Source organism: Brachypodium distachyon, chromosome 4 (genome assembly GCF_000005505.3).
Source record: "Brachypodium distachyon strain Bd21 chromosome 4, Brachypodium_distachyon_v3.0, whole genome shotgun sequence".
Taxonomy (NCBI): Eukaryota; Viridiplantae; Streptophyta; class Magnoliopsida; order Poales; family Poaceae; genus Brachypodium; species Brachypodium distachyon.
The window spans coordinates 32,881,203-32,900,886 of NC_016134.3; the positions used below are offsets into that span (position 1 = coordinate 32,881,203).

At 43.1% G+C, this 19,684-nt stretch overlaps 1 protein-coding gene across 8 annotated transcripts; it reads left to right on the forward strand.

Moving 5' to 3' along the window:
* Nucleotides 1–2,470: 2,470 nt before the first annotated feature.
* On the forward strand, nucleotides 2,471–11,984 carry LOC100843812 (autophagy-related protein 9). 8 transcript variants are annotated; one of them, XM_014903166.2, is made up of 13 exons: nucleotides 2,473–2,732; nucleotides 3,437–4,045; nucleotides 4,135–4,455; nucleotides 5,562–5,808; nucleotides 5,931–6,110; nucleotides 6,206–6,412; nucleotides 7,091–7,168; nucleotides 7,248–7,318; nucleotides 7,405–7,515; nucleotides 8,440–9,999; nucleotides 11,161–11,311; nucleotides 11,392–11,552; nucleotides 11,648–11,984. In XM_014903166.2, the coding sequence occupies exons 2-10, from the start codon at nucleotides 3,474–3,476 to the stop codon at nucleotides 9,488–9,490; spliced, it is 2,838 nt and encodes a 945-aa protein (XP_014758652.1). In that variant the 5' UTR covers nucleotides 2,473–2,732; nucleotides 3,437–3,473; the 3' UTR covers nucleotides 9,491–9,999; nucleotides 11,161–11,311; nucleotides 11,392–11,552; nucleotides 11,648–11,984. The 8 variants fall into 8 exon arrangements, with proteins under 8 accessions (XP_024310168.1, XP_024310169.1, XP_014758653.1 ...); XM_014903167.2 differs by having other exon boundaries at nucleotides 2,472–2,732; nucleotides 7,426–7,515; nucleotides 11,392–11,976; XM_024463697.1 differs by having other exon boundaries at nucleotides 3,389–4,045; nucleotides 11,392–11,976.
* The last annotated feature ends 7,700 nt before the right edge of the window (nucleotides 11,985–19,684 follow it).

A 19,684-nucleotide genomic window follows, 5' to 3' on the forward strand; every position in this document is an offset into this window, starting at 1 on the left:
CCGAAGGGGAAGCAAACCTTCGAAGAAGTGAGGAATTGGTTTCTGGCCAACGCCGAGTTAGGGCATAACTCAGAAATTCTCGTGTACGAGATCCAGAAGGACATCGGCGAAATCCTCAACAAGGAGGTCCTCAAATCGAGCGGGGATTACTACGGCGGCGGGATTGTCGACAAAAGAGGCTAAATTGTGTGGAACACTTCTATTTGTGGCTCATTCTTTCAAACACTTTGTATACATGCATGTGACTTGAATGTTTAACTCGTGTGGAACTTTGTAATATATTTGCTGCTATTCTGTTTCTTTGGTGTTGTATACTGTGCTGCTGTATTCCTGCTATGTGTTGTATTCCTGCTATTTCTGTGCTACAGGAATATTTATTTTTATACATAATTCTTTTTTCGGAAAAAAATAGTACCAGTGGCGGTTATACACCACCGCCACTGGAAAAGGTGTTCCAGTGGCGGTGGCCAAAGACCGCCACTGGAAATGTCTAGTGGCGGGTAATTTGCTCGCCACTGATGTACTCCACGCACTTTTCGGGTGGTGCCGGAGGGATTTACAGTGGCGGTTTGTAGGTCTTCGGTGGCGGGTATTTTACCCGCCATTGGTGATCTCAGTGCAGCAGTGGCGGATATTTTACCCGCTACCATTGCTAAAACCTCCAGTTACGCAGAGTGGGTGGCAGACGTGACCACCGTCACCAACCCCATTTTTTGACCGTCACTGGAGGGGTTTTCTGGAGTAGTGCGCTGATTTGGCTTCCTTTCCTTGTTTGGGAGGACATTTCTACCCGAAGTGTTCTAGAGACCCAGGAGATTAGTACATTTGGTCTTGCTTTTTCCTTTTTTTCTTCTTTTGTTTTTCCCGGGATCCACCTTGGATCTCCCTGTACAGTGCTTTCCTTGTAATCAAATGACTGGTATCGACTGTCTCTTCCTAAAAAATAAACCAGGACGCAGAGAGGAGGAGGGCAGACTCAGCCTGGATATGAAGCAAGGACAATGTACTGAGTATCTGTTTTATCCTTAAAAAAGGGACTTCGTAGAGAGGGCGGAGTATTTTAATTTACAGTTTACACCATAATCCATAGTATATGTGCCTAGCCTTCTGATCCGCTGGATGCACCAACCAGGAGGCAACTGCATGCTATAGCGCTCCAGGCCAATAAATTCTCAAGCAACACGCACTGATATGCAGCTACAGTAGTCAAGCTAGCAACACTTGTCGCTTTCCTCCTGTTCTTCTCCTTCCTTTGAGATCTCTGGCATGCATCCACCGGCAAGCTAGCGTCTGTCCCTTTGCAAGCAACCTTGTTTGTTCTGAACCACAAACCAAATAAACTACAGTTCTGCATGCAAATTGGACAAGGCGCTAGAGAACATGCAGGGCTGTGCATATGTACACATGAGATCGAGACATATAACCATGCATACACACATGCAAAACTCTTAGGAAAGCAGTTGACATGGCAGAACCGGTCTTCACATGCGATAACTGTTTCGTCGGAAAAGGCAGGTAGACATATGTTCTCTAACTCATATATGGTCGATGCACACATGCAGGGAGCAGATCAGCACTGCTCTGAGATCAGCAGTAGTAGTACACATGTTGTTTCAAATACCAGTAGCAAGCTTCTCCGATCATGTAGACATGATTCATTTAGAGCCTAGAATCCTCTTACGTGTATCTCTCAGTCTCTCGCTACTACGTAATGACCCTTTCCCGTACCCCTTTGGTGGCACCCCCCGTGATGACTTCTGATACATACATTTTACATCATCATTATTAAATCATATCGGTTTAGTTTTTAATAATATTATTACTATCATATATGTTCTTTTTTACATGTTTTTAGAATATTTTGTAGACTTTCTTGTAAAGTCCCAACATTTTGGTATTTAATTCTGGCAGACAAAATTCGTGCATTTTCTTGTTTTGATGTTTCAGGTACCTTTGGGGCGTCAAAAATATCGAGAAGGAAAACAGAATTCCTGCATTTTCTTGTCTGTTGGCACCAATGTATTTTTTAGTCAGCAGTGTGTTGGTATTTGATGAGATTGAGTGTTCACTCAATACTCTTAGAAAACACTAGAATGACAAGTGTTTTTAATTGATACAAAAGTGAGGTGTTCAGTGAGGAGGGGACTAGGGATAATTTTTTCTAATTCTCTATACCAAACGACCATTCAGGTTTATAATATTTTTCAATCTGGAGTGAATTATGACCTAAAAAGAATACTGAAAACACCTGTGCCAAATAAGACCTCAGGTGTTTCCTCTCGTAACGACGGGCTGAAAACACCTGTGCCGAGCAGGAAAACAGAAACGACCGATCAAGCGCGGTTTTGGGCTGCCGTCGGAATTGTTTCCGGCTCCGAGTTTTACCCAGTATTGGGCCGGAAAACGGCCATCCAAACCGGCCTAATCTGTTTCCGTTTCAATTTCTCTGTCCTATACCGATACGACGTACGGTACTTCCTTTGCTCTTGCTCTCCCGATTCCTGCCGTGCCTACCGTCCCCCCCAATCTGACCCTGTACAGCTGCCGCCGTGCCATACCTCTCGTACGCGGCGCTCATCGCATCACTGCGGCGGCCTCCTCCGCCGCCCCCCGTCCCGCGCCCAACTCGATTCCCCGCCACTTACGCTCGTCGGCGGTTTCGCCACCATCTCCACCTCATCTCGTCCCTGGTGTCTGAACCCCGTCCGCAATTTTGGCCATTGGTTACTCAGGTATGAGCCAATCTGTCATCAATGATTAGTTAAACCCCACTGGCTGCCAGAAATTTGGGTTTGGCAGAACTCGGAACACCATCCAGATACCCCCTGTTTATATGGATGGTACTGGTATGCAACTTTGTGTTAAGGTCAGGTGGCATGTTTTACGATCTCTTGGGTACAGTCGGGGGTAGAAATCGTGCCTGAAATTAAGCAATTGGATTTTTCATTGTTAGTTTAGGCGACGGCGATGCCATTGTCAAAACTGGATTTGCTAGTATCCGAAAGTCAGGTATCATGCTGAAAGGTAGTTTCTGTAGATTGTTGGGTTGTGGACTATTGGATAGTTTGCTTTGTTCTGCATCTGCGCCACACTGACAGGCCTAGATGTGGATGGTATTGGAATTGATCGCTTGTTTTCTTATGTTTTTACTGTCAATTGAGTTGCCACAGAGTGGAGTTTGTGTAAGCCCAGTTGACATATTGACTTTAATGCACTAGGAGTATAACTTTTCTATAATTAGCCGTTATTTCCATGTTTAGAAAACCAATCAATGATGTCTTTGTAGCAATGCTTCGTTTCCTTTTCTCATGAAGCAGCTATTGCATAAGTGTTGTCTGGAAGAATTGAAATAATGTTCTTGAATGACTGTTTCTTCCATTACCATCAGTCTATGGCGCAAGGTCCGGAAGATAAATATTTTAAAGGTTTCTTCCAGGTGATCAGCTGTGGCATGCAAGGAAGTCTTCAGCTTTATGATGTCCTTTCTGAAGGGCACACCCACTCAAACAGTATTTAAGTGGCCATGGAGAAGCCAACCACAGTTATCAGCACATCTGCTAGCTGATGTTCCACCTCAAATCGAGTTGTCCGACTACCGAAGATTACCAAGCTCTGCTAGTGAGACCCCATCAAGGCTTCTTCATGGAGAAGACATAAAGGCTGACCTCATTCCAGACCTGGATATTTTCTTTGAGAGGCTTTATGAATATTTCTGTGCAAAAGGTCTAAGATGCATAATAATCAAGTGGATAATTGAGATCCTCAATGTGACATTTGTGCTATGTTCTATTGGTTTTTTCTTCTTGTTTGTTGATTGGGGTTCCCTCTCCCACTTAAAATGTGGGGTGGAAGCACTTGAGTCTGGGGAGAAACCATGTGACCTGATGAAAGTCATTAAGAATGACCCGTTAGTGCCATTCACATTTCTGAAGATGGTCACTGTTGGGTCGATGGTTATATTGACTGTTTATGGACTTATTAACTTTCTGAAGTTTTTTGTAAAACTGAGAAGCACTCTCAATGTTCGCGACTTCTACAATAACAGGTAATATTTCAGGTTCATGCATCATACGCGTTATTAACTACTGCTGAGTACGACAGGTGACTTAGCAATATGCTTCCCTTTTTTTGTAGTCTTAAGGTTACAGATCTTGAGATACAAACCATATCATGGCCCAGAGTAGTTGAGAAGGTTGTCCTTTTCCAGAAATCACAACGGCTATGTGTTGTTAAGGATCTCTCGGAGCATGATATCATCATGCGAATCATGCGGAAAGAGAACTACTTGATTGGGATGGTTAATAAAGGCATAATTGCATTTCCCATTTCCCGTTGGCTGCCTGGAGCTGGTCCAACTGTCAGTTCTCGTATGCATGGAAGGAAAAGCTATCTGATGCTTCCAAAGACCCTTGAGTGGAGCTTGAATTGGTGCATCTTTCAGAGCATGTTTGACAGGTAAGTAACTATAATTCTGCTTCTTGTACCCTATTGGAAGCATATTCTATGTATGCAGCATGGAGCATTGTACCCTCCATGATGAACTGATTCATATCTTGTACAGATCCATTTGTATCATTATATGTATGTTAGGCATTGAAAATAAATTAATGATTAAGTGATAGAGGAATGTAGACCTCGTTGACCTTTTCGTAGACATTTGGAACTGTAGTATTAACCTTATTAAGGTGTGAAATGAGATGTGCTACAATGAAGATGATGCGAACATGCGAATCTCAAAGCATGAACCGACGCTGCATCTAGGTCTGGTATAACCCAGCGGGCAGCCACATATCATCCATATGTCATAAAGCATGGACATACTGCAGGCAAACATGGATTTTTTTTCCATGTCATAACATATGCAAACATTTACTGTTGGTTAGCATATATCTTTGAAATTATTAACTTCTGGTAGAGATAACTTGATGAGTAGTGAATAAAGTAGAGATAACAATGTCGCTGAACAGGTGATTTTAATTGCATTTGAGCAATGTTATCGATGTAAAACTAAAACAACCCGATCAGTAGTGACTAAGCTAGAGATAACAATCTAGGTAACGCAATTACGATAAAAAGTACTTACGAGTATGAATTGCGGAAACACAATCTAGGTGACTCAATTATGCTAAAAAGTACTAAAGAGTATGAACTGCAGAAACGTAAGTCTGTCAAAGAGACAACAAAACACAAGAAGCACAAGACCATGTTTTATTGAGTTCAGGTACCGTACCTCTCTGTTGAGGAAGCTTGATCCGATGATCAAGCCGGCTCCAAAACAAGCTCTTGTCCTTGCAAGATCAGTCTCACTTGTGATGATCCTTCACCTTGTGTTAGGTGGATCTCAAACCTTCACTAACACTTGGGCCTCTTCACAATCCTAATTTTTTCTACAGTTGTCCGAGTAGATCTAGTTGCTGTAAACATCTAATATTGTTCAGAATTTAGTGCTCTTGTATCCCTGATTATTTACATAATTTCCCTTGTTGCTTCAAAATGTGTGCTACTATTTATTTCCACCTCTTTTAGTCTGTTAGTTGATACCGTTTTTATTTTGCCTTCAGATCTCATTTCATGTTCTCTTGCAGCAAATTTTGTGTTAGAGAAGATTTTTTAGCGAGTCCATCTCTATTGAAAAAACGGCTTATATTTATGGGTATAACGATGCTTCTTCTATCACCCTGCCTTGTAATCTTCCCACTGGTATACCTGTTCCTGAGACACGCTGAAGAGTTCTATAATCACCCTAGTACAGCATCATCTCGAAGATGGTCAAATCTATCACGGTGGATCTTGAGGGAGTTCAACGAGGTAGTTTCTCTAGTAAAACAAGTTCTTTCTGAAAAGAAATGACAGTACTTGGAATATTCTAAACTCTGGATGATCATGTGCCCCCTATCCCTTTGCTAACTCCACTGCTTCTAACAATTCAGGTTGAGCATTTCTTCAAACATAGGATGAACAATAGCACTGTGTATTCTTTAAATTATTTCAAGCAGTTTCCGACTCCACTAGTATCTATTGTTGCCAAATTCATATCATTTGTATCTGGTGGCTTGGCTGGCATTCTTCTCATCCTTGGATTTCTGGGAGAATCCATCCTTGAGGGCCATGTAAGTTTATTTCTGTTTGTTCAAGATTTCAGTGTTACACAATGATCTACTTTTTCACCTTTTAAGATATCATATCATATTCATAAATTATGAAGGTTTTTGGTCGAAATCTATTCTGGTATACTATTGTTTTTGGAACAATAGCAACTGTAAGCCGGAAAGTCGTGGCTGACGAACTTCAAGTGATTGATCCAGAAGGAGCCATGTCCTTTGTGGTCCAGCAGACACATTATATGCCAAAAAGGTGGCGTCGTAAAGAGAGCAGCGAACTTGTGCGAAGTGAATTTGAAACTCTATTTCAGGTAACTTGGTACTCACTAGTCACTACACAGTTCTTTTGCTGCCAAATTATCGGTCAATTCATTACTTGCAAATTACAAATGCGAAGCGACCATTATTGACCGTAGCCACAAGGAAGTATTGTCCTCAGTGTTTGTATCAGTTAGCCTCACTTGAGCAGGCTTCATTCATCCTTATTATTTTTAACTTTTAATTTCCAGTCATTTATTTTCATTTTGACAAGAAAAATAAAAGAAATAACATCTACAGTTGTTTTTCTCTCATATAAATAGACAACATTTTCTTTTCAATTTATTAAATGGTGTCTAAATAATAAGTACTTACTGCTTTTATGCTGCCAACTATTAACCAGTTTTGATAGAGGGTTGGTTGATCCAAATAAGAAAGTGCTGCCCACCAACCTGTATTGTGCATTTACATCTTGGTTGCTCTTACCTTTTTTTAAATGATGTTTAAATAAGAAATACTTATTGCTTCTATGCTGCGAAGTAGTAACCTGTTTAGATATAAGAGTGTGTTGATCGGAATCAGGAAGTGATGCTCACCAATCTGTATTGTCCATTTCATCTTGGTTGCTCTTACCTGGGTAGCTTATTAGTTATTTGTGACCCAACAATGAAGATATTACTTGTGCTGCTTTTTCAAGTGCTGTTGCTGATTCCTTGTGAATTCAATTGCAGTATACCATAACAATGCTCCTAGAAGAGATGGCCTCGATTTTGATCACCCCTTACCTGTTAATATTTGTGGTGCCGAAGGTAATGTTTTCAGCTATATGTTTTTGACCCCTTGCGTCTAATTTTGTTCTGCAGTTATTCAGTTTGTATCCATGTGCAGCGCGTTGATGATATCCTGCTCTTCATTTCGGACTTCACAGTTTACGTAGATGGAGTGGGAGATGTATGCAGGTCTGTTCCTGTCATCCAAATTTCAATATCATTGCTGCTCTGTTTGCTTTTTGTAACATCGTCATTGCTGTTTGACATCTCAATAGCTTAAGTTTGTTCGACTTCAGAAGTCATGGCAATAGAAGCTATGGTTCACCAGTTGATGCAGTTAAAAGCATGAGGAGCTCCCAAGGGAAAATGGAGAAATCATTAGTGAGGTACCCTTCACTGCAACACGTAGTAGATCTCATAGTACTCGTGCTTGTGCTAAAATTTTGGTGCTGTGGACATTTAGAATGTCCTTGATCGTATATGATATAAGTGTGCCCCTTGTCATTGTACCTATGCAGTTGTGCACTTCCTATCATGAGACCCTCATCTGACTTGGCTTCTCAAAAAAAGCCTATTAAATGCTTTCACCTTTGGCATTATGCATTTACACAGTTTCTTGCTGGACTGGGTGGTTTATTTTGTGCTCAAGAACTGTATACCTTGTCATCCGCCCTTCAGTTTTGTTTGGTCAGAAACTAGGTCCTTAAACTTTGTAACTACCGTCATAGAATTCTCTTGGTATTATGAATATATATTTTCTGTCACAATTTCTATCTGAATAATATTAGTTTAGTTCATGAAATCCTAGTGTAAAAAAAATGAAGATGGTCAAGAAGACAATTAATCTGATAGGGTGTTTTTTTTTTTTGCCAAAATACAACTTGCCAGATAAACGTAGGGACCTAAAAAACATAGCGAATGGTTTATACGCAAATGTACAAACTGGTCTGAACTCCACGTGGCGCTGACGTGGCTAATTTCGGACTAATCCGACCAAAAGTGCATCCGCAAGTTAAGTTCTTGTACCACCTGGCCCCATTTTGCAAGTTGTTGTACTACTAATAAACTGCTGGCGCGATACAAGTTCTTGTACCCCCAATGTTATTACCTCAATTACCGATAATTTTCTTACTGATGCTTCTTTAACTGTTGGGATTCCATATGTTTCAATGTAAGATTTTATTTCATTCACACTCCACCAGACAAAACTTGCATTGGAAATCCTTTTACAAAAGAAATGTTGCAAAGGTAAGTAAATTAAGTTTGGTGTTGGTTAGATTGACAAAATTGTGTTGATTCATTATTTGCAGTTTCCAAAGCACCTATATCTCATGGGAGCCAAATACTGATAGCAAGAAATTCTTGTGCAACCTCCAGAAATTCAAGGAAACGCAAATTCGTGAGCATACCTTTCAAGCAGTGGAAGCATCACAAGATGGGTTAAGTACTAGAGGTCAAAGTGCTCAAATTTTCCATAGACTGCTCCCCAGGAATATCCAGCCCAGCAATGGAATTATATATGACAGCCCGCTAGGACTGCTTGATACAGATCGAAGAGCTTGTCCATATATCCTGGATTGGTATTACACACATCACCTGCCACACTCGGATACAGAAGACAATGCAACTCGCCACCCTGATGAATCATCACCTGATCCTGGGGAGGATTTATGGCCACCACAGAGCAAACCATTGACAGAAATCGAAGAGGAGGATCCCTGGGATTCTGATTTGTATGAAAGAGCTCGAAGCTACTTGGAGGCATCAACATCGAGTGCATTGTTTCAATGTGCCGCCTTCAAGCGCCAGGGCAAGGAGCAAAACTACACGAGCCGTCAGTGGTGGGCTCAGTCATCTGCACGGTCGGTTGATCTGCTTGATAGTTTTCTTGAGCCTCCGGGAGGGAGTTTTCTTGAACCGGCACATTTTAGAAATAATTATGATTCTGGCCATTATTCCAGTCATCACAGTGACAGGCCGCTGACCTCTTCACAACCAACAAGTCCACAAGGCAGTTTCCTTGAGCCCCCAAACTTCGGAAACTATTACACGTCTAGCCATCATTTAAGCCATCACAGCGAAGACCTGCCGTCAGGGACAACCAGTGTACAACTAGACGAGAGCAACACCAGAGGCAGCAGTAGTTGGAGAAGTCCCCAGGCCCTGTTGAAGACCAGATACATGGATGATGACTTTGACATGGAGCAAGGACTTAGTTTCAATTTTGCTGATGTGCCTCGGATGGATGACAGCGAAGCTGAAGATCAGGACAATGGCGGTCTCAGCGCCGCCAATATTCATAACCCTATGTCAGCCAGCCTCACCGTACGGATAATACCTAGAAGCAGTGATCCTGTTTAGTCTGAAGAAAAAAAATACTTAAAACAAGAAAAAGATAGTAATATTTGTGACATGGTTAATGTTTAGAATTACTTTGGGAAGAAAGGAAGGACGTCAGTTTACTCTGATTCAGTCGAGTCTGACAAATTGTTTTTTTATACATGAATTACTTTGCTGATGTTCCCTGTTTAGGATAGGGAAAGGCCATTCTTTTGCGACCTGAATTGCAGAAGAATGGATTGAGTGGAAAAGAGTAAACAATCTTATATGAACATAATATTTGGACATCAAGTTTTTACTCAACCAGAAATGAAGATACCACCTTTTTTTTATTACAAAAGTAATTTGTGTTCTATCATTGCCAAACCAAAAGCAAAAAAGAGCACATGAAACTAACTTTTAGGTGCTTGCCTGCAAATTGCTGTGCTGCTGAGCTCCTTGCCAAACCCTCCTCCTGCTCCATCTTCTAAGAAGCCATGGAAACAGCAGATGATTAGAGCCTCCTGCTTCATCTGCAACCCAATCCTCAGGTATTCTCTCATCTGTTTTTTCTCTCATGTCTTATGACTGCATCATAATTCATATGGGAGGGGCAAAGTGAGCATGGGTATGATGTAGAATAAAATCATCAGATTAATCAGTTTGCACATGTATGAAGAACACAAGCAATTCACTTTTTGATGCTCCATTGGGATTTTATGGCTTCAAAATTTCAAACTGGCTAATTGTGAATTATTGCTTATGTGCATAGGGGCATATATTCCATTTTTTTACGAACCGTTGCAAATCATCACAAGACTTCCAATTTCGAAATTTTCCATAACATTATACAAAAGTAGTACTAGATGTATGATTCTACTGGTTTTGAACACCTTGCAGGACAAGTTACACTATTGTGCACCTTGCAAGTGCAGGTTGCTTGACTGATAGGTTGTATTTTGTTTCAAAAGATCTATCTAAATTTCAGAACGGAACTAACAAATGAGAGCGTTCAAGATGGCAAATTTATGTGTGACTACTTCTCACAGGACCTCAGTAAATTACAGAAGTTTCTTTATGACTAATTATAGCTGTAAAACTCTATTGTATCACTTTGATTGCTTATTTGTACAGGTCTTAAATCATAGTAGTAGTTGTTCACTCGGCAGGAGTGTATGAACTAGCTGTGAGTAGTAGTATCTGTTTCTTGCTCTCCAACTATTGCTGCATTAGAGAGGCCTCTGCTTCATTACCTACCATATATACCCTATTTGATTCATGAAATAAATAAACTAGGTGTAATTTGGGGGTATGAGAATCCTCAGGAATATATACAACTTTGATTTGCAAAGCAGAAAGTAATATAAGGTGCCCTCTTCAAGGTGAAAAAAAAACACTACAATCTATATCACGTGTTAATTAACAGAGTTTTGTTTTTTACCATGGAGGATGTGGATTCACATTGCACTCATGGAACAGTTGACATTAAAAAGTAACCTGCTCTTAAAAGAAGCACAGGGAACTGGAGAGCATGCTTTATTGTGATTTGTAAGGACTGCAGAAAGAAACAAGTTCAAAGAAAATGCACATCATTTTTTTGTGAGTTTAAACAATGGTCAACATTCCATTGTTTGGCCTGCATTAGGAATCAAATTCAGTGAATGCTTGGCCTTCTTTGCTATCTCAAAGAACTTGCTCGCCTACCTTACCAGGATGCTCCATGAAAGCAATGGCGATGCCGCGAGAAATGTGTCTACCAGGATTGGCACCAGATTCTTCACACCACTTGTCAGATCTTTCTTGGCAGACATATCTTGGGGAAGATTCAAGACAATAGTGATCTACCTCTCGGTTTACACCGTCGTAAGTAAAAACTCTGAGGCTGATTTAAGATATGTGCATCATGTGCGGCCTACATTTCTGAATAATTTGATTTTTGCTAGGGGATGCTTGTGATGAAGGTTCTGGCATCACGTCCGGCAATGCTGCAATCTTCCAACCATGGTGAGATCCATTGTGTCGTCGTCTGCCCAGAACTTTATCTTACAGCCCTTGGCAATGTTGGCATCAAGCTCTGCACTTCATCTGGGTGTCCTTCAACTGGGTACTATTTCTTGACAACGTTGGGGGTCGTCGTGATTCTGATGTTCCTCATGAGCCTCAGTTTCACGGCGCTTTTCACTGGTTTTGGTTGTACAGATACAAGAAAATATGCGAGTCTTGTAAGTGCTCCAGATTGTTGTAGCCGTGAGGAATTTGCCATCTGAAGTTGCCTAACGATAGTCAGCTCAGCGTCAGCTGTCTTCAACATCAGAACCAAGGACGCTGCTTGGGTGACGTAGGGCGCACTCACTGACGCAGGATCCCAGAAGCAACTACTAAGGTTGAGCATAGCACTAAATTCGGGTACTGAAATTTCTTCAGAAAATGCCAACTTTGAGAATTTGTTTACACTAGTGTGGTGCACATGCATTGCTACAGAAACCACAAAGAAAATAGTAAAGGACGTAATGTGCCAAATGAGTGCATTTGTTTTGGTTCGATTGTACACAACAAATAATCACATCTTCCATAAACCACATACTTCCCCCGTTCCGGTTTTATTGGTCCGATCTCTCAGATCGGGGTAATCAAGGCAGAATCCACACCTCAAACGTTAACTGCTGGTGGTCAGATCTCTCATATCGGGGTAATCAAGGCAGAAACCACCTCAAACGTCATTAACTGATGGCTTAAGAGAAAAATCGCAAAAAACTCTACCGAAGGAGTATCGTTCCAATTTTATCGGCTGTCCCAAAGGGACTACAGAAGGAGTAGTTGTTAGTTTTTTTTAAAAAAAAGGAGTAGTTGTTCCAACTACCCAAGAATTAATGGCCCAGCAAATGAAAGAGCTTCTGCACAGCTCTTCGTACGTGGGACAGTGGGAGAGTAAAGCGTTTGGATCTAAGGCAATAGCTAACGTAGCCTCGCCGGGCAAGGACAGACAGACCTTTGGTATGGACATATCAATCTAGCTTTTAGTGGCAAGCTGGGATATAACCGCCGATAAATCCTTGCTCTCGAAGGAGAGCCGATTTGGCTCGCTCGAGCGGGCAAATGAACGAGCGCAGAAGATGAACCGGTGTGTCCTGGAATCGTGCACATACACCAGCGAGGCAACTCCTTACCGTGCACCAGTTCCATGCTTGTCCCTTATAGCAGGAGCTCTCGAACTGGTTGCAAATAGGCTAGACTTTAACTAACCTGGCAGGAGCTCTCGAATAGGCTAGTTAAATAATGGGTGTTTTGTTGCCAAACCTCCAGGTGACGCCGACACCATCTGCACCTATGGTGTTTGCCAACCACCTGCCCACCTTCTTTTTTCTTAATCTCAATTAGCAGATGGATGGGTCCCACGTTCCTCTCCCCACTCTAAAGTAGATCTTCTCTCACACGGGTCATCCCCCCCCCCTCTCTCTCTCTCACCGGCCATGGCTGTGGTTGACGTGGCCGGTGACTGACCCCGTGCCCCGTGTTCCCATGGCTGGGCGTGAACTTCTTCCTCAAGGACGGCATGGGCGCCTCCGCCGCCTCGCTGCAGATCCTCCAGGCGTCTCCCAACCTTCCCATGGTCGTCAAGCTGCTCCTCGGCCTCCTCTCCGACGTTGTTCCTGTCTGCGGCTACCGGCGGTTGCCCATGGTCCCCTCGCCGACCAAGATCAAGGGCGCCAGCAGTCATCTCTCCTGCGAGCCGCCGCTCTTGCAGCCCCTCTCGGTCTCCATCATGTACCATGTGATTTTTTATTTTTGATCCATCGTGTACCATGATTTTGTGCTATGATTTTGGAGTACCATGTGATTTTTTTTATTTTGGATCCATCATGTACCATGATTTTGTGTTGTTATTTTGGAGTACCATGTCAATTTGTGGTTCCATCTTTAAAAATTAGTTGAGAATGTAGTTAGTCACTAGGTAGTGAATTTTTGTGCTGTGATTTTTGAGTACCATCATGTACCTTGGGTACATGCATGACAACATACTTATATTTTATGAATGTTTGTGTTGTGATTTTATATTGGTACATGATGTACACTGTCTTGATATGTGAGGTACTTAAAAATTGTTAATGTACATGTGATGTATCCATACGTTGTAGTAGTCTTAGAAGAGATACCAAATTTTGACAGATTTATTTTTCTAATACATGTGATGTACCACACCATGTACTCGTCTCATAAGTCCATGTACACGACGTACTATGTTTTAGGGAATAAAATTAGTACATTTGTTTATGTACCTTCATTTGATGTACATGTACCTGACACACTATACTATGTACTTGGGAATAAAATTAGTACAAAGAAAACCAAGTGTGAGTGAAAAAGAAAATAGGTACGTGACATGGCCGACACAAACAAGAGAGAATCAAAGTTTGAATAAGTAGGAGAGAGAAAACGTCATGGTCCCATCCAAAAGCATCTGTGTGCCTGACACCTCTCTTTTAATCACCTATCTCTAATATGGTGGAACCCATGTCTTAGCATGCCCATGTGGAGGAATGAGTGGCTACTATGATGGGTGCAGATGCCGTCGGCGTCACCGTCTCGGTTTTAGTGTTTTGTTAGAGTTCTCACGAGTGAACAAGAGCAGAGGGTTAGACAGGGGGACGAGTGAACTCATCGCCGACTCTAAAATTTTGTAAGATAAGATTTGTACTGGCAGGCTTCATCTCCAGATTATTTTTTCTAACAAGAAAGGTACAACGAGTGCGCGGGTGAGTCCATGGAGACTGTACCTAGTGTGGGCTTGCTCACGCTCATGGTCACCTTGCAGAGGTTTCATCCAAAGAAATCGCAAATTCACACTAGAAGTCCCTAAAATAGGACCCATAAACAGCATTTAGGGGGGAGCAAATTTTACGGTCCAAAAAAAATACAAACATCAGCAAGGACAATGGCCCATATTCCGCAGCCCCTATATTCTTTGATGTATGGGATCCACTAGCTTGTTAGTGATTTGCCTAATTTTTTGCCCCCTTCTTCTCCCCAAAATTCTCCACAGTAGGCACGGGGGCTCCTCACCGTTCTCCACCGCGCACTGGGCAAGGCGGCCGACCGGAGGCGGCGGCACGGGGCGGCGCGACACTTTGGGATGGGCATGGGCGGCGGAGGCTCGCGCGGAGTCTGTCGTGGTTCTCTCAGATGTGCGCAGGCCCAGGCTCGTCCACTTTCGACCTCGAGCAATCGCTGACGAGCCAGCGAAGAGCAGGGTGGAGGCCGTGGCCAAGGGCGGCGACAGTGGGATTGGCCGCCGGTCACAGGAGAGGAGAAGTAAGGGCGCGAGGAGTATCGTGAGGAGGAGGGGCCGACGAGAGGAAGAGGGGCATGGGGAGGGAGAGATGACGTGGCAGGGGAATAGGGGATGGGGGGGTGTGTGTGTGTCTTTCAGGGGCCTTGCTGAAAATGTTGTTTTGACATCGGCCCCTAAAAATAGGAGGGGGGCCCTGTTTAGGGGCTCACCCGTCAAACAGCGCGCGTGGACACTATTGTGTAACATTCCAAATTTCAAAACTCTTCATATGCATTGCATATCATAAGCATCATATTTTCCTTGCATTTAATCACATTTGAAAACCCTAAAGTTTACCCTGAGAATCCCTGTTCAAAAGTGTTTTTATTTGATTTTGGGCTTTGATCTTACTTTCAAGCATTTGTGTTTTAACCCATGAAAGCTTTGGTATAAAAAGGGAGTTAATGCATGTATAAAGCTATCCCATAAGTTTGCTTTTGAAATTTTTTGAAATAATTTATTTTGATAGCCTAAAACGCCCTATAAGCCATTTTATAGGAAAATGTATTTTTAAATATTTTATTTTGAGGAAATTCTTGTTCCAAAAGTTGGATCACAGGAAAATATGATTTTACAAATTTTTTTGCAATTTATTTGGAGTGATTTGGAGTTTTGAATCAATTTTGAGGTTCAAAAACAGAAAATAGAAAAAGAGAAAAGAAAAACCGAGCCGAACCGGCCGAACCGGACCGAACTGGACCGGCCCAGCCCGAGCCGCCCGGACTCTCTCACTGACCGGTGGGCCCCGCCATCGTCTTCAACCTCCAACTGCCGTCCGGATTCCACGGCCACGCACGCCCCGAACCGCCCATGATTCCTCTCCGATTCCTCCGCGCACACAACCCCATCTCCGAAGCCGTTCGCGTCAGTTTGAAGCCCTCGATCTCCTCTCTCTTTCCCCCAAACTCCCTTGCCCGATTGCGCTCGCTCCTCGCCAAAATTCCTCGCCGAAAATCGTTGCTGCCGCCGCCATCTTCGCGCTACCGCCGCCGCTCCGGTGAGAGTTCCGCGTCGCCAACCCCCTCCCGTCCTCCTCTCACTCTCCCGCATCTTGTGACGCGTTTTTTTTCGTCTTTGGACCACCGCAGTTCGTTGCTGCCGCTCACCCGAGCTCCGCCGCCGGCCGCCGCTCTCCGCTCGTCCTAGGCGGCGTCCGTGGTCCCTGAGCCGAACCGCCGCCGCTCCCGGAACCGCCTTCCCGAGCCGCGTCCGCCCCGCCTGTCCCCGAGCTCCACCGCTGCCGCCCGACCGCCGACCGCCGCCTCCTCTTCCGTCTCCGGCCGCCGCGCCCGGTAAACCCCTCCCCTTCTAATCTAGGCCGTAGATGCTCAATCCGACGGCCACAAATGAAACCCTAGTTTGAAGCGGTACCGACCAACCACGAATTGCCACGTGTCCCGTATAATTTTAATCTTTTCTCGGCCGATTTAAAATTGTAAATTTTGCAGAAAGCCCCTGTAACTTCAAAGCATCATAACTTTTAAACTGCTTGTCCAAAAATTGTGATCCGCACCTTTCTGAAATCGTCACAACTTGTAGAATACTTTGGCATAGTCCAATTTCAATTTTGAACAACTTTGCCAGAAGCAAATTACAGATTGGTTGAATATGGTTTAAATTTCAAATGAATTATTTCAAAATAGTTTTGAGCATGTTAGCTTGCTGTAAAATTATTTTAGTATGTTCTTGTCCATTAGGACCAGAGGAGAATTTTTTTTTATGAATGGCATGACCGTGCAAGTTTAAATCTTGTTCTATGTTTTGCAAAAACCATATAATCTTTTAATTGAAGCCTATCCTTGTTTCATGCATATTAATTACCTCTTTGATGTTGTATAATCTGTCCAAATCATTTGAAAAACTTTTCAAAACAGAAAAAGAACTTGTTACATTAGAAGTAACCAAGTGTGCATCATCATGGCATATGCATCATAGCATGATTTTGTATTGAATGTTGTGTTTATTATGTATATGCTTTTTTTTATTTTAAATTGTGTGGAGTGTAATCCCTGTTGTTGCGAGGAGTGTGATAACCACTACAACTCTGGACAAGGCAAGTTCACTTTAATCATTCTCCTAAATATTTTTACTATGCACTAGTTGTTTTGTTAGTTGCATTAAGATTATTACTCGTACCTCTATGGTAGCTATAAATCTCAGGTAGTATAGTTTTACCCTTGCCGTTACCTTGCTACCAAAATTGCCATAGATTGTAGTTGAATGCTAGGCTATGGTAGTATTGTGGAGAAAATTACTACATTATGTTATTGTCATGCCTTTGGCGATATGAAATATTTTGTTAGATTAAGGCAAAACAATTAATTCAATGAACCGTCCTGGGTGGGCTGCTTTGAGGATTTTGAGGATTAGCGGCGTCAGGTCCATTTCTATGGGTCCCTCTGAGTTGAGTTCCCGTAGATTCGGGAATGGATCGTCCATAGACGTCTCTTCCGTGGATTCGGGGAGCGCCTACGTTGCAAATGTGGAATGCCACCTGGGGTAACCGAGACTGGACTAATTTCCTATTTAGCAGCTTCTAATACAACCACAATGCTATATGGGCTCTGGCGAGACAAGAGTATGTTGTATGAACCTAGACCCGAGAAATTGTACTGAGGTAGCCGTGTAGGGGGAGCGTGATTCTCTCGTGGTTTAGGGAATTACCTCTGAAAATCTCGTAATAGATGCCGTTGCTACTCTACCCTGAGGACAGTAAGGGATTAACACGTCGGTTTCTTGTGGGGAATGTGTACAAACTCTTGAGAGCGTCAAAACTAAGTACTTAGCCGTGTCCCCGGCAATGGACAATTTGAGCAACTAGATGTGGAGCTGTAAGAAAAGTCTCACTCATTCTAATTTCCAAATAAAATGAATGGTTTGAACTTGGGTTTAGGAGCATTAATGTGTCTACTCAATGTCCTTAGTTTAATAGGAGCATGGGTGTGTCTACCCCCATGTCCAATAGTGATAAAATTTTATTTGATTTAAAAGATAGGATTAAATAACTAAGCTTTTATGCAAATAGCCTTGAACCCCACTTTGCCATATTATACATATATTTGGTAGGTTCTGATATAATTTCTGGTGAATCTTGCCAATACAATGTATTGACCCTAGTGGCTGCATCGTTTAATGATGCAGGAAGCTCCGACGACGAGTAATTTGTACGTTCTGCTTGCATTGGGTTACGGGCCTACATTCCAACACGCTCTCACCGTGGTGTTGATGTGCCCTCGTATCTTTCGCTTTCCGTTGCTAAACAGTTGTTTTATTTCCAGCTAACCCGTGGGATTATGCAAGTTGTAAGTACTTTTAAATTCTGGATGATACGTTGTAATATTGAGACCTTTGTTCTATGATATTACATCTTGAAACTATGTGTGCTAGTTAGTCGATTCAGGGACTAGCACTAAAGCACAGAGATCGAACCCGTGTACGCGGACGGTCGTTTCATATTGTTGCGGTGGACAAGGCCTTCGCGGGAGCTGCTTATCGAGGAGCCCCTATATCTTGAAAAGTAGGTAGGCTAGGTGTTGATGTTGTTCTTGGTACATATCGCCCCCACTCCAAACCCTCCTATTCGTTGTTGCCCACCTCCCACCCGCACAAACACATCATCCTTGATCATGCGTCGTCTTCGTGGACTACCTTGCCACTGTCTTCTTCCCTAACCAGTTGCTAGGCTGCAGGATGGTAAGAGGAGAGGTCCAGGAGGTTCAATGCAAAATTCATGAGCCTCACTTTGCTAAAGAAAAAAAGGGAGTCGTCGTGCTAGCCAAGTCAGCAGTCACCTGGAAGATTAGAGCTCTAAAACGTAATTGGATCCAATATGTTCCCACCTGCTAGGTTTACGAGGGCAAGCATGATCTATGAGTTTTTGTGGACTAAATTGTTCTCACCTACCAAGTTAAGCGATCTTTGATGCAATTTTCACCTTCCAATCCAGTGGCTTCAATCGCCAGTTTCAACATGATCGTGTGTTTTGAAAATAAGTTTATTTTAGCAGGTTATTTTTGCCAAAGGAACTCTTGGGCACAATAAGCCGTTGTTTAATTTATTTTAGACGAGAGAGGGGTAAAACAGGAAGTTATCGGCTAGCAGCCATGTTACGACGCGGATGGACCACACCGCATGAGAGGCTTTTTCCTTTAGGAACGATCCATCTCCATACACGGCAAAAGCTGTCCCTCGGCGTACTCATGCAGCTCATGCACACAACCAACAAACTCCCTCGTTGATCGAAACCCGCAACCTCACCACATAAATCCAACAGAATCAAGCAAATGCATTCTCATGCTCATTTTATCTGTTTCCAAAGGGGAGGGGAGAGGGAGAGAAGACGAGAGAACATGGTTCTGAGGTGTAGGAGAACATGATGCTCACTTAGGAAACAATTTAGGTTGTTGAGAAGACTCTTTCGTGGTCGTCCGCCTCGGTTTTTGGCTGAAACCGCACACACATGCGCCATCCCTCCCCCTCCTTTTGTCTCTGCCAACCCCACCCTATCCCTCTCTTTTCTCTCGATCTCTCCCCTTAAGCCTTCTCCTAGACAACGACGTCCTCCTCCTCCCCACACGCCGCCGCACACTCTCACTCACTCTCTCCCCCCACGTGTCAGCATGACCTGTTGTTCTTTCTGAGATCCCACGGAAGGCCGCCGCCCTTCTCCACGCCATCGCCGTCCTCCCCCACACCACTACGCTGGATCCCGCACTGCCTGGCCTCCCTATGACCGGATCCCACCTCACGTTGGTCTCTGCGCGCTGCCGTCAGTGCTCGTCGCGGAGAAAGTATCCTATGAAAGCCGTTCTTAGATGAAAACGTGCAAACCAAAATCAAGGCCGTTGGATGAAAGACGTGTGGCCTAAGATAAGCATTGGCAACTTTTTATTTAGGCCCATAAGTTT